At 48.0% G+C, this 12,381-nt stretch overlaps 1 protein-coding gene across 9 annotated transcripts in view; it reads left to right on the top strand.

The window, feature by feature from the left end:
* The window catches only part of CLASP1 (cytoplasmic linker associated protein 1), a 273,855-nt gene that overhangs the window by 222,122 nt on the left and 39,352 nt on the right, over nt 1-12,381 (top strand). For 8 of the 9 annotated variants that reach the window (XM_079782851.1, XM_079782848.1, XM_079782849.1 and 5 more), the window contains one exon: nt 7,020-7,170. In XM_079782851.1, coding sequence (XP_079638977.1) covers nt 7,020-7,170 — 151 coding nt within the window. Of the gene's footprint in view, nt 1-2,106; nt 2,224-7,019; nt 7,171-12,381 lie in introns of all 9 variants that reach the window. The other variant, XM_079782856.1, reaches the window with a different exon arrangement.

Raw genomic sequence — 12,381 nt, 5'->3', positions numbered from 1 at the left:
TTATTGATTTCAGAGAGGAAGGGAGAGGGGAAGAGAGAAATAGAAACATCAGTGATGAGAGAGAATCCTTGATCAGCTGCCTCCTGCGTGCCCCCCACTGGTGATCGAGCCTGAAACCCAGGCATGTGCCCTGACCGGCCCTCCTGGTTCACAGGGCGGCACTCGACCACTGAGCCACGCCGGCTGGGCCGTTCTTTCTTTTTTAAAAGCATGTGCCCTAGTCAGTGCTTAACTAGCCAGATGGGCTTAGCCAAGTTTGTGTCATTTGGAGAAATGATTTTCTCAACTAAAACTGCCCCACCTAGGAAAAACGGCCTCACAGCATCACATCACTGGAAATATTCAAATAGGCGATGTGCTTTCTACCAGGAAAATTCTAAGAGAAGGGAACTCTTGCACTCACTGGGAGAAGGGACCGGTCGCCCACTCCCGCGGAGACGGTCTGCGCGCCACCCGTGACAGTGGCTTTCCACGCCGAAGGGGCGAAGTCAGCGCTGGTTGTTTTAATCTAATATTGACCATCAAAATGAACTATTATTTTTTTTCTCCAAAAATTCTATCCTTGAATCATGGTGGTAATAAGGAAGTATTCTAAAAAGATGGGGGTAGGAGGAGATCTAATTTGGTGGTAGTTGTTTTTAATCACTAGTGAAGAAGTCACCTTTATTAAGCCAATAGTATTAGATAAACCATAGCTAACAGGCTAAACTTGTGTGGAACATTCCGTCACTTGTTTCTGTGTGAGGGAGGAATTACTGCTTATTCCCATCTAGTAAACAAATACTACTGGGTATTTGGAGAGGAGAGTTCTGCCCTGCAGTTTTCATCATTGAACACCCTGTACCCAGTGTGGTTTATGTTGAATGGAAACAGAGTTGCAAGGACTTTAGAAATCCATTGCCTTGAAGATAAAAAGTATGTGGCAGTCCTCACCCCGGTGCTTGGCAGACATGCCTTAGAGCCGAGCGGCACTGCCTCGGTGACCTCTGCCACCCCTGGCAGTCCCAGGTCGCTCCGGTGGGTTTGCGTTCACAACCAGAGGGTCAGGACTGTCCGTAGAATCACAGTGGCTGCATGGGGAGCCCAGCCGTCCGGAGGAGCGAGCAGAGCTCCGGCCTGAGAGGGTTGCCCTCCGCCGACCCAGTGTGTGAATAGAGACAGTTCGTAGGCCCTTTAATGGCACAGGGCCTCTCATCTCCACACTTGATTTGTCTTAGGAAATGGGGCGTGACTGTCCTCAGGTGGAGATGAGCTTTGTGCTCCTGCTCGTAGCACCGCGAGGAGCCGCAGCGGGCGGTGTGTGCAGGAGCGCTGTCCCCGCGCCCAGCCTCCGGCCTCCTGTCTCCTGTCCAGCCGGCTGCCCCAGCCTTTCCCAGGTCCCTGGTTCTCTTTAATTACAACAGTTGTAAGAAGTCGCGGCAGGGCGCCTGGCAAGCCCAGATCACGTAGTGCCCCGTGCGAGGGAAGAGGAGTACTTGTGTTCGCAGGTGATTTTAGTCTTCGCATTAGGTGACAGGAGCGGAGGGCTTGGATCTAGATGCCCCTCTGAGCTGGCTAGCTGAGAGTTGGCGCCCCGGCCTTCCAGTGGTGACATTACTGTTTCAGGAGGAAGTGGTCTGTGGCAGCCTCAGAATTCCCGTCTGATTGGACCCCAGCCTCTGGCCAGAAGGACACGTTCTCTGAGTCTTCCTGCTATAGTTCCTGTGGTCCCATTTGAATTAAGGCCTGTAGTTCCTTCTTTGGTTCTTTCTAAAACAATTGATTACATGATCTGAAATGGAATATCCATGTATTTTTTTAAGTGTCTATAATGTCCTTCCCATGTAGGTGTGTGCACACACTTCACTCGGAATCTCCTGTGATTTAAAAATGTAAATGCATGACCGAGGGGGAAAGAATTGCAGCCTTATCAAGGACCAAATTGTAACCAAAAAAGTGTTCTTTGTCTCTGTGTGGTGAAGTATTAACTTTGCTCCAATGAATTTTGATGGAACTTTGTCAAGGAAAGAGCAGACTCTAAGACACTTAGAATGTAGCTTCTTCCTCCTCCCTTCCCCTTTGCCTTTTTTGTTTCTCTTTCTGATTTTCCTCTTCTGATCACTGCAGTCGGTTATGGGGTTGGAGTGCCGATGGGCTATCGAAGCACCCCCCTCCCTTTTCTCAGCCCAACTCCATTCCCAACGCTCCCTCCCACAAGACTCTCAGGCGCTCTTACTCTCCCAGGTAACAAGCTACCTGTAAACTCGTCTGAGGTGTCACAATATTATTGCATCCCCAAGGTCGTCTCAGTCTTTGAAAGCCTCTCAGCTGCCTCCAGTGTGGCCCTGCTTTGGCTTAGACTAGCAGGAGGAGAGCCTTGGTGAGAAGCGAGAGCAGGTGCGTGATCCTTGTCGGACCTCGTGAGAGCGGTTCCTCCCATGTCACAAGGACAGAGGACCCTGTCGTCAGCATCTCCTGTGGCGAGCCTCGCCCGCTGCGGTGCTCAGCCCCGAAGGTGCCCAGGCGATGCGTGAAGTCAGGCAGGCACAGCAGTTTCCTTAGCTTTCTTCTCAGGGTACAAGGCGTTCCCACCAAGAGCAAGTCGGACCTTCTCATCCCAAACGCCACCTCCACTCTCAGGCCTGCTGGCGAGAGGTGGACTGACAGCCTGCGTATGTCTGCTCACCTGGTGACAGTCTCAGGACCCAGACCCAGAAAGGAAGCCCCGAGAAGGGAAGGGCGTTTAGCTACCCCGGCCTCTAGCAGGAGGGCTGTTGGTACCCTCACCAGCCCCTGCTGCAGTGGGACAGTGCAGCTGAGTCTGGGGGTGGGGCAGGGCCGGCTTCAGATGGTAAATCCGGGGCACAGAGCAGGGGCCAGGTGTTCCTGCAGAAAGCGGCCGGTCTCTTCCGTGCTTTGTGTAAGGTTTCGAGACCAAAGAACCCGTCCCCTAAGGCTGCGGTCGGCAGGGCAGCGCCGCCCGGTGGCGGTGCTTTGTCTGATGGGCTTGTGCCCTCCGCCAGGGCGGCGAGCGTGAAGCTCACTTCTGAGCGCTGCAGAGATGACAGCGAGGCTGTGCATGGCAAACAGCTGAGTGTTTTAACAGCGTCTTTCTTTTGAAACATGCAGTCTAAAGTCACTTCTGACGTGGAGCGAACCCTGCAATTACTGTAGGTAGGCACGGTTAGGCCAGGGCACACCGAGGGAGGTGTCCCTGCTGTCCTCAGCATTAGTAACGCATGTCGCTACACTTCCTTTTTTTTTTCTTTTTTAAGATTAATCAGGCCTTAAGTTATAAGACCAGTTTAATGTCTCCCGGTAAACTGTGCCCTAATGGGCACCAAGCTTCACCCAGCCAGTCTCCCCAGCCAGCTGCCATGCCCTCCGAGGATGCCCTGTTCCTAGAATCCTCTTTTGCACGTGGCACAGTAATGCAGCTGATGTTTAACAAACACCTGTATCTTATGCAACCATTGGGAGAGAGGTGACGAGCTTTTACATTTAGAAAATCTATTGCTCACATAAAACTAAGAGGAAATCTAAGTTTGTCTCTGCTCTATACCAAAACCCTATTTATTTCATAACAAGGAACAATTATCCTTTTTCTATATCCTAGTATCATTTCCCTACAAAATAACAAAGAACATCTAAGGAGACAAATTTCTTGTCTCCTGTTTCTCTTTCCTTGGCAACCTGACCTCGTGCGCCTCCCCGCCCAGGATCCGCACCCTTCACAGCCTGCGGCCCAGAGCTCTGTTGGGCTCAGTGTTGGGTGCGCGGCTGACCCTAGGTCGGTGACTGCTGGCCAGCGGAGCCACTCTTGCTCATCTAAAGGCTCCTGAGTCAAACTTTCTGGGCTCTAGTCACAGGTTTACAGGGACCAGGGCCTGGCCTTTCCCTGAGGGTCATTCCCGAGCTGTCTCCGAGCGGAGTGCGGGGCAGGGGAGGCGGGCTACCCCGAGCGAGGCTGCTGCGTGCGTCTTGCTGCTCCCTCAGCGTGTGGCTTGTTGGGGCCACAGTGTCTACAGTTGCCTGCTGACGGCATTCACGGAGTTTCCTTTTTCTGTGTGACATGAGGGCTCAGAGGTGTTGATCTGAAAAAAGACAAATCAAGCCAAAGCATAAAATAGCCAAGAAAGTAGCCCTGTTTCCTGTTCGAGGGAAACAATGATCTCTCTCACCTGGAGCTCACAGTTTTCGCTTCGTACCAAGGAGCCGCTTCAAGACCTCAAGCTAGCGAGTCTGAAAGGAGCGCCTGGCCTCGTCATGCACATGGGCTCCTGCAGTGGGTCTGCCCTGCGTTAGTAATTGACAGTCATAAGGAGGGGCATTAGCTGGCAGAATCCTTTACTTCCTTTTTTAAAAAGAGGCTACTATAATGCTAAAGTTATGTGAACTGAAATGAAACATTTTAAGGAGGTTCAGATGAAGAAAAATGAGATGAATTATGTGAAAGTTAACATCATCTGAAGCGACATATGGAAAATAATATTGTGACATCCCTTTAAAAGCTGAACATCATCAGACTTCCTCCTGTCCATCCCATCATTCTTTCTTTCTTTTCTTTTTGGTGTATGTGTGTGTGCATGGGCCATGTTATTAGTTTTGATTGTTTTGATTCAAAGTATTTTAAGACATCTTTTTACATCTTATATATGTATTTTTTTATTCAGTCTTTATATATTAAAAACAGTGTACTGGCCAGATGTATAAATGCTTTTGCTCATACATAAGCTGGGATTGTGGTGTTTGTGGAGGTTATGGAGAGATAACGTTGGAAATTTAGAAGGACTGGAAATCTTGAATTCTGTTCGTTTTTATCCCACCTCCTGTCGGTGTATACATGGAATTTTAGCTGTATGTTCAGGCTCATTCCTTTCTGTTTGACGCCAGAGCCAATCTTTGAGTTGATGTGCATGTTTGTGAACTGGCCAAGTACAGTTAGGGTGTGTGTTTTCTTTCATCAGAAAAGAAAAGTGTGTTCTGTCTGGGCCGGTTCTGCAATTTTAGGCAGCTAGCTTCCATCTCTAAGAGTGAATTCGGCCTTACGCTCCAGCAGAACCTGACTAGCCTAGAAAATACTTGCATCGTTGCACCCTCAAGCCAGCCTGACTCCTCCAAGTGAGAACTGTCCAAATCCCGTCTTGCTCGCCTGCCCAATCCTTTAAAAAAGGGGGCGGGGGGGGCGAGGGGCTTAGGAAATGTATTTGTTTTTAAGTGATAGGAACTTACCTCTTGTGAGAATGTGCAGGGTCGAGTGTGCTGTCCTTTGGAAGGGCTATACTGCCAGTGGGTGCTTAATTCGTTATTTCTCTTAGAGCAGTGGTCGGCAAACTCATTAGTCAACAGAGCCAAATATCAACAGTACAACGATTGAAATTTCTTTTGAGACCCAAATTTTTTGAACTTAAACTATATAGGTAGGTACATTGTTATTAACTTAATTAGGGTACTCTAAGCTGGCCTTTGCTAAAAACTCAAGGGGCCAAAGAGCCGCATGTGGCTCGCGAGCCGCAGTTTGCCGACCACTGTCTTAGAGGAACAGAAAGATTGCCGTCCTTAGTCTCCCATCCAAGTACTAACCAGGCCCGACCTGCTTAGCTTACGAGATCCGATGAGATCGGGCGTGTTCAGGGTGGTATGGCCGCAGACAAGATCGCCGTCCTTAGTAATAGGGAACGCTTCCTTATACATGTACAGCCAAGGACTCTTTAGTGTCCCAGCATCCTCTGCGTAGCTCAGGACTTTTGCAGCCACATAGACCATGTAACTGATTTTGTCCTGGGTATTTTTTGAAACAAGTGACATCTAAACTAAGTTTGGACTTGTCTTTGTTGAGTGTTCCTTCCCGTTTTGCTTTCTTTATATTCTTGTATTTTTCCGTGCTTTTTTTATATATTCTCAGTGAGGGGCAGTTGATGGTTTTTGTTCTTGGGATTTTCAATTTCAGTGTACTTTTCAGACACCTAAGGCCACTTGTTGATACACTGTATTACACCAAAGGCTCGTTAGGATTTTTGCTTCATTTCATTTTAGTTATGCTACATTTTTTTTAAAAAAGACATCAGTTGACAATCACTTTTCTTTAAGGGAAGGATATTTTTGTTTTTTTTTAAAGATGGTTTTAAATATGCATCTAGAAACTGACTCATCTTTATAAGAACGGTTCTTATTATAAAACTCCAAAATAAGCATCTACAAGGATTTGATATTCCCAAAAAGTTTCTGGGTTAGATGGCCGAGTTAGACTCTCAGGAGCCCAGTGGTAAGGTGGAGCTGACTTCAAGTTATAGGGTTGGTGTTTTAGTTTTAGTTTTGTTTAGTTTTGAAATACATTTTTATTGATTTCAGAGAGGAAGAGAGAGGGGGAGAGAGAGAGAAACATCAGTGATGAGAAAGAATCATTGATCGGCTGCCTCCTGCATGCCCCCTACTGGGGATCGAGCCCACAACCCAGGCATGTGCCCTGACTGGGAATTGAACCCTTATCTCCTGGTTCATAGGTCAGTGCTCAGCCACTGAGCCACACGAGCTGGGCGGTAACACAGGATTTTATGTACAAGTTTCTGATACTGGTGCGCATAACCCAGCTTTGTGAAATCATTTGCTTTGCTCCTCTGAAATCTATTTGTAATCTAGCTTTACTTTGAAGTACCCATTCCTCTTATTTTAAGTTTGTACATTTGAGACCAGTAACAACTAGTCTTACTTTCTTCCATGCTCAAGATATGCAGGTTATTTTTCCATTTCATTACCTCGTGCATTCAGTCACCAGTCGTCACTCTTTGAGTTCTTGCATCCTCGTGGTTGTTTCCGCTGGTTCTAACTGCGTGCGATGCAGTGTGTTAGGACCAGGCTTGACAGGGAAGGTGTGTACCTGTCTGACAGTGGTGCTGTAATAAAAGGTGTCTTCATTCCACCTGAATCACTGAAAGAAACAAAACTTACCTCACTCCGTAAATTATTAGAAGAAATGTATGCACACATCTCAATTCTATGCATATACCTCAATTTAAGAAAGAAAATATTTTGATCTTTAGCATGCTGGACTATGATACAGAGAACCTGAACTCGGAAGAAATCTATAGTTCTTTGCGTGGAGTTACAGAAGCCATTGAAAAGTTTAGTTTTCGAAGCCAAGAGGATCTGAATGAGCCAATTAAACGAGATGGCAAGAAGGACTGTGATATTGTAAGTATCCCTGGACTAACGGAGAACTGTATATCGATTAAGTGATGATTAATGATTCTTCTGAACACTGACCACTGTCATTACTGAGCTTCCTCGTTATTTTTAGCATGTAATAGAAAGGATTATTTCTAGAGGCCCAAGGCAATTTTGAGTTACCCTTGATGTCTTTGTGAACAATTTCAAATACCTTTTTTCTCAGTTTGCTTTTGGGTGTGCTAGTCATATTTTTGTTCCTATGATGTGATAAAGTGTGAGCCTGCACCAGATACCAGCAGGGCTGAGTGGGAGCTCTGATCTCATGCGGAGGCAGGCATATAAGCCGGAGATTGTGGTGCATGCGGTGGCTGGTCGGGCTCAGCACGAAGACCCACCAGGACCAGTGTTGGCGCCCAGGGAGGATCTGCAAGCGATGAAGCATGAAAGCCAAGTAGGAGGTTGTAGTCAGAGGAGGGGTGCGAAGGTGGAGAGATGGGAGTGGTTCCCCCTGAGTGGAGGGAGGGAGCATGCTGTGTTTGGGGGAGGTCTGAGAAGCGGCTGCAGAGGTGGCTCAGGCAGGCTCACCCCAGGGGGGTTTCCAGCCGTGTCTTGACTTCGCTGGGGACACTGGAGAGTCCGTGAAGGATTTTAACCCGGGACGTGGCATGGTCACATGAAGTTTTAGGAAGATTGCTGTCACTCAGATGGAGAATTATTCCAAGGCATTTGGGTTCAGTAGGGAAAAAGCAAAAATAGAAGAGTTACAGGTCTGACTAGGACTCATGAGTAGGTGCTGGTGCAATTCCATGAGAAAATTTCGTAGCAGGAGGGAAAACGTTATGATAACCCTTTGAATACATGTGACTTCCAAGACCGGCGCGGTATCCAAGCAGACATATCCATGAGGCCTCTGGGTATGGCCGTCGGAAGTTTAGGCCAGCGAGTTAGGCTGGAGACAGACTTGAGGGGCAGTGATTGACTAGTTGCTCCCTGGGAACCAAAGAAAAGCAAATGAAATCAACCAGGTAAAGGGTAAAGGCAGAATCTGAAGGAGCACTAACAGTAAGGAAGAAGCTGGAAGAAAAGCTGGAGAGGACGGGGAGGCCCGGAGCGTGTGGTGAATGGAGTTACGGGGAACTCTCGGGAGGAAGTTCTGGCCGAGGGTTCAAGCTGCATGTGCTCTGGAGCCCATCAGTCAGACCCGGAGGGAAGGGCCCCATTGGGTTTTTAATTTACTATATACATTCAAATTCCGTGTTAACCTAGAACCGTGGTCGGCAAACTGCGGCTCACGAGCCACATGCGGCTCTTTGGCCCCTTGAGTGTGGCTCTTCCACAAAATACCACGGCCTGGGTGAGTCTATTTTGAAGAAGTGGCGTTAGAAGAAGTTTAAGTTTAAAAAATTTGGCTCTCAAAAGAAATTTCGATCGTTGTACTGTTGATATTTGGCTCTATTGACTAATGAGTTTGCCGACCACTGGGCTAGAGCACATAAAACACATGCTCGTTCACCAGTGTCTTGATATAGAGCCAAGACCTTCTCTTTGAGCAGGGGCCCACCGTTTACTTTCGTGTTCTTCTTAAGTAAATGTACACTTAGTCACAGTCCACACTTGACAGGTTTCGTTTCTCCCAGGAGTCCATGGGACTGTGTGAGCATGGTTCCGAGCAGGGTTGACAGTGGAAACAGGTTACAGTGAGTTGAAGAGTGAACAAACTGGAGAGAGAAGAGGGCGTTCGGGCGTTCCCCATGGGAGAGGCCTGACCTGCGTGAGTGCTGACGGGCCGGAGAGAGAAGAATGCTCCCTGTGCAGGGGAGGGCCCATTGGTGGACGCGGGCCCCGAGGACATGGAGGGATGCGATCTGGGCCCTGCCGAGGAGCTGGCCTTGGCCAGAAGGAGGGGCAGGAAGACGGAGGGTTCCCCCGACAGCTCCCACTCTGCGCCATCAGTGGACAGAGGCCTGGCATGGGCTGCTGGGAGGGACTGGGAAAGGTTTCCAAGCAGCTGGGGGTCGGGGCAGGGCTCTGCCTAGTGAGCAGACGCCCTGCAGGAACAGGGGCCTCTGGGAGGAGGTGGGTGCCTGGGTATTACTCGTCCCAGCTGTAAATGTAACAGAATCACCATCTCTAGAGATAATGAACTTGAACGTTTTACTGTGCATTTTATATTTCTTTATGTGTATTTATACATTAACGTGTTTCAGGGACGGGGGATGTGCAGAGTATTTTTAAAATAAAAGGGACATCTGCCCTAGCTGGTTTGGCTCAGTGGATAGAGCGTCGGCCTGTGGACTGGAGGGTCCCGGGTTTGGTTCCGGTCAAGGGCACATGCCCGGGTTGCGGGCTCCATCCCCGGTGGGAGGAGTGCAGGAGGCAGCCAATCAATGATTCTCATCATTGATGTTTCTATCTCTCCCTCTCCCTTCCTCTCTGAAATCAATACAAATATATTTTAAAAAATAAACTAAAATAAAACGGCATCAAAGTGTGCACCCTGTTTCCCAGAGGACACGAGTGCTGTCCCTTCCGTGCTCTCCTCTGAATTTGTGGCTGGGTGGTAATCCACATGGAGGGCCACACCTGTCCCCAGTGCCCTGTTTTTTGGAACATTTAAGTGTTTTCAACTTTTTAAAGCATAGAAAGACTGTGCTGAGAGTTGAAAGGAATGAAGCGTGGTAGTGAGAAGTAGAGAGCTGGGCCAGGAAGCCTCAGCACTGTCCAGGGCGGGGGGAGCGGGGGCTGGAGAGGAAGCGGCGAGGCCACAGGAGAGCCGAGCCGACCCGCTGCAGAGACAGGGCTGTCCGCTGGAGGGCCCCCTGGGAGCATGCGAAGGGGCAGTGGCAGCGAGGAGCTGAGGTTCACCACTCAGCCTCTTGGCCGCTGGCGACCAGGTTTTTAACTACGAAGCTGAGGTAGGTCTAATACTGTGTTGGAGGTGGGCCTGGGAGCCTTGACCAGTGCCCCGTCTGAGGAGGCAGCCGCTCACGTGGGCGTCAGAGCCGGGGAGGCGGTTCACAGAAGCAGAGACACCAGCTTTGTTTCAAGTACAAGTTACAACACTTAGTGCCAGAAAGGCCAAGAGGGACATGTCGTGGCGGCATGGCAGATTGTCGCCGTCATTGTGGAACTTAGTAAAGTGACATTTAGCAAAAGGACTTTAGTTTCATATCCTTTAATGACCTAGCTTCTAACAAGCTCGGCAAAAAGAAAAAGGATAAGTTTTTATGCAACGTAGTTTATTTTTGTATTATTTATAATGGCCAAAAACTAAAAAATCAGTAGAAGGGGAATAGTTGAGTAAATCTTATTATAATTAAAGGCTAATATGCAAATCAATTGAACAGCAGAACAACTGGTCACTATGACGCGCACTGACCACCAGGGGGCAGATGCTCAACGCAGGATCTGCCCCCTGGTGGTCAGTGCACTCCCACAGGGGGAGCACCGCTCAGCCAGAAGCTGGGCTCATAGCTGGCGAGCACAGCGGTGGTGGCAGGAGCCTCTCCCGCCTCTGAGGCAGCGCTAAAGATACCTCAGAGGGATCCCAGACTGCGAGAGGGTGCAGGCTGGGCTGAGGGGACCCCCCCCCCCCCCCCCGCAGTGCATGAATGCTGTGCACTGGGCCTCTAGTTATGGTTATAAAAACTATTTTTGTGGGACATGCTTACGCTACGAGGAAAGCAAAGTACAGTGCGTCCCAAAAATGTATACACTCTTTAACAGGGGGTAGCTTAATTTTGAAAATGAAATTATTTTAATAAACACTGCCTTTATAGTTACTCACGGTGTGTGTGTGTACATTTTGGGGACACCCTATATGTGGCAGTATGTTCACTGTGATTCCCATGCTATAAAACATGCATGTAGACAAGGACAGGGATAAAAAGCAAAGTTTAAAAAGTAAGATTTTTTGTTTTTAAAAGTGATTAGAATTAGGATAGTTGAGCTTTGTTTTTTGAGTGTCTTTGTTCTTTAAAACTCTCCCTTTATAAATGATTTTTCATTATAAAAATGTTTTATTTTTAGAAGAGAGTTACAAAGAGAAGAAAATTAAAATCATCCATGAATTATCTTCCCTGAGAGAAAACCCCTGTTAAATCATTTTGTTCATATCCATGCATGTATTTTACAGTAGTATTATATTAGTAAGCAATCTTTTTGGGGATGGGTGTTTATCAAATACGTTCCAGCAATTTCACTAGGTATATGTCCAAAAAAGTAGAAAGAAGGGACTTGAACACATATTTCTATACCAGTGTTCATGGGAGCCAAAAGGTGGAGAACCCAGTTTCTATCAACAGATAAATGGATTTTTTAAATGTGATGCATGTGCAGTGGAAGACTATTTAGCCTAAAAAGGGAATGTGATACTGACACATGTTGCAGTACCAATGCAACTTGAAAACACGTGCTAAGTGAGATAAGCCAGACACAGACAGATAGTATTGTATGCTTCCACTTACGTGAGGCACCTGGCGTCACATTCATGGGGGCAGAATGTAGAATAGAGGTCACCAGGCTAGGAGGGCGGGAGTTAGTGCGTGATGGAGACAGAGTTTTGGTTAGGAAAGATGAAAAGGTTTTGCCCAAAATCTAACATGGTGGATAATGGTTACACAACACTGTGAATGGGTGTAATGTCGCTGAATTGTACACTTAGGGTTAAAATGATGTATGCATATTATACCACAATTTATGAAAAGCACGTGCATCAGCACAAGGGGTCCGGCTGCTGAGGCCGTTTTCACTTGCTTTAGTCACTTGTCTGGGTGCGGAGAAGACGGCTGCTGTTCCCCGGTCAGCGTGCCCGCTCTTGTCCCCGCGCCGCCGGCAGAAGGCCCCGGAGAGGGAAGGAGTCAGAGCATGGCAGGGACAGAGGACCAGCGGTTCATTTGTTGAAGACAAGACTCAGAATCTATTAGAAAAAAGATTTTTTGGAAAACAGTAAAAGACCTGTTCTTTTTGTTTAATCCTCACCGAAGATATTTCTCCATTCATTTTTAGAGAGTGGAAGAGACAGGGAAAGACAGAAATATTGATGTGAGAGAAACACATCGACCGGTTGCCTCCTGCACTCACCCTGACCAGGGCCTGGGCTGGGGAGGAGCCTGTTACTGAGGTACATGCCCTTGACCGGAATCAAACCTGGGACCCTTCGGTCCACAGGCTACGCTCTATCCACTGAGCCAAACTGGCGAGGGCAAAAGACCTGTTCTTTGACCCAGTCAGCGT

This window comes from Cnephaeus nilssonii, assembly GCF_951640355.1.
Source record: "Cnephaeus nilssonii genome assembly, chromosome: 10".
Classification (NCBI taxonomy): domain Eukaryota; kingdom Metazoa; phylum Chordata; class Mammalia; order Chiroptera; family Vespertilionidae; genus Cnephaeus; species Cnephaeus nilssonii.
The sequence above is the reverse complement of the archived record's forward strand: the minus strand, read 5'-3'. Positions and strand labels throughout refer to the sequence as shown.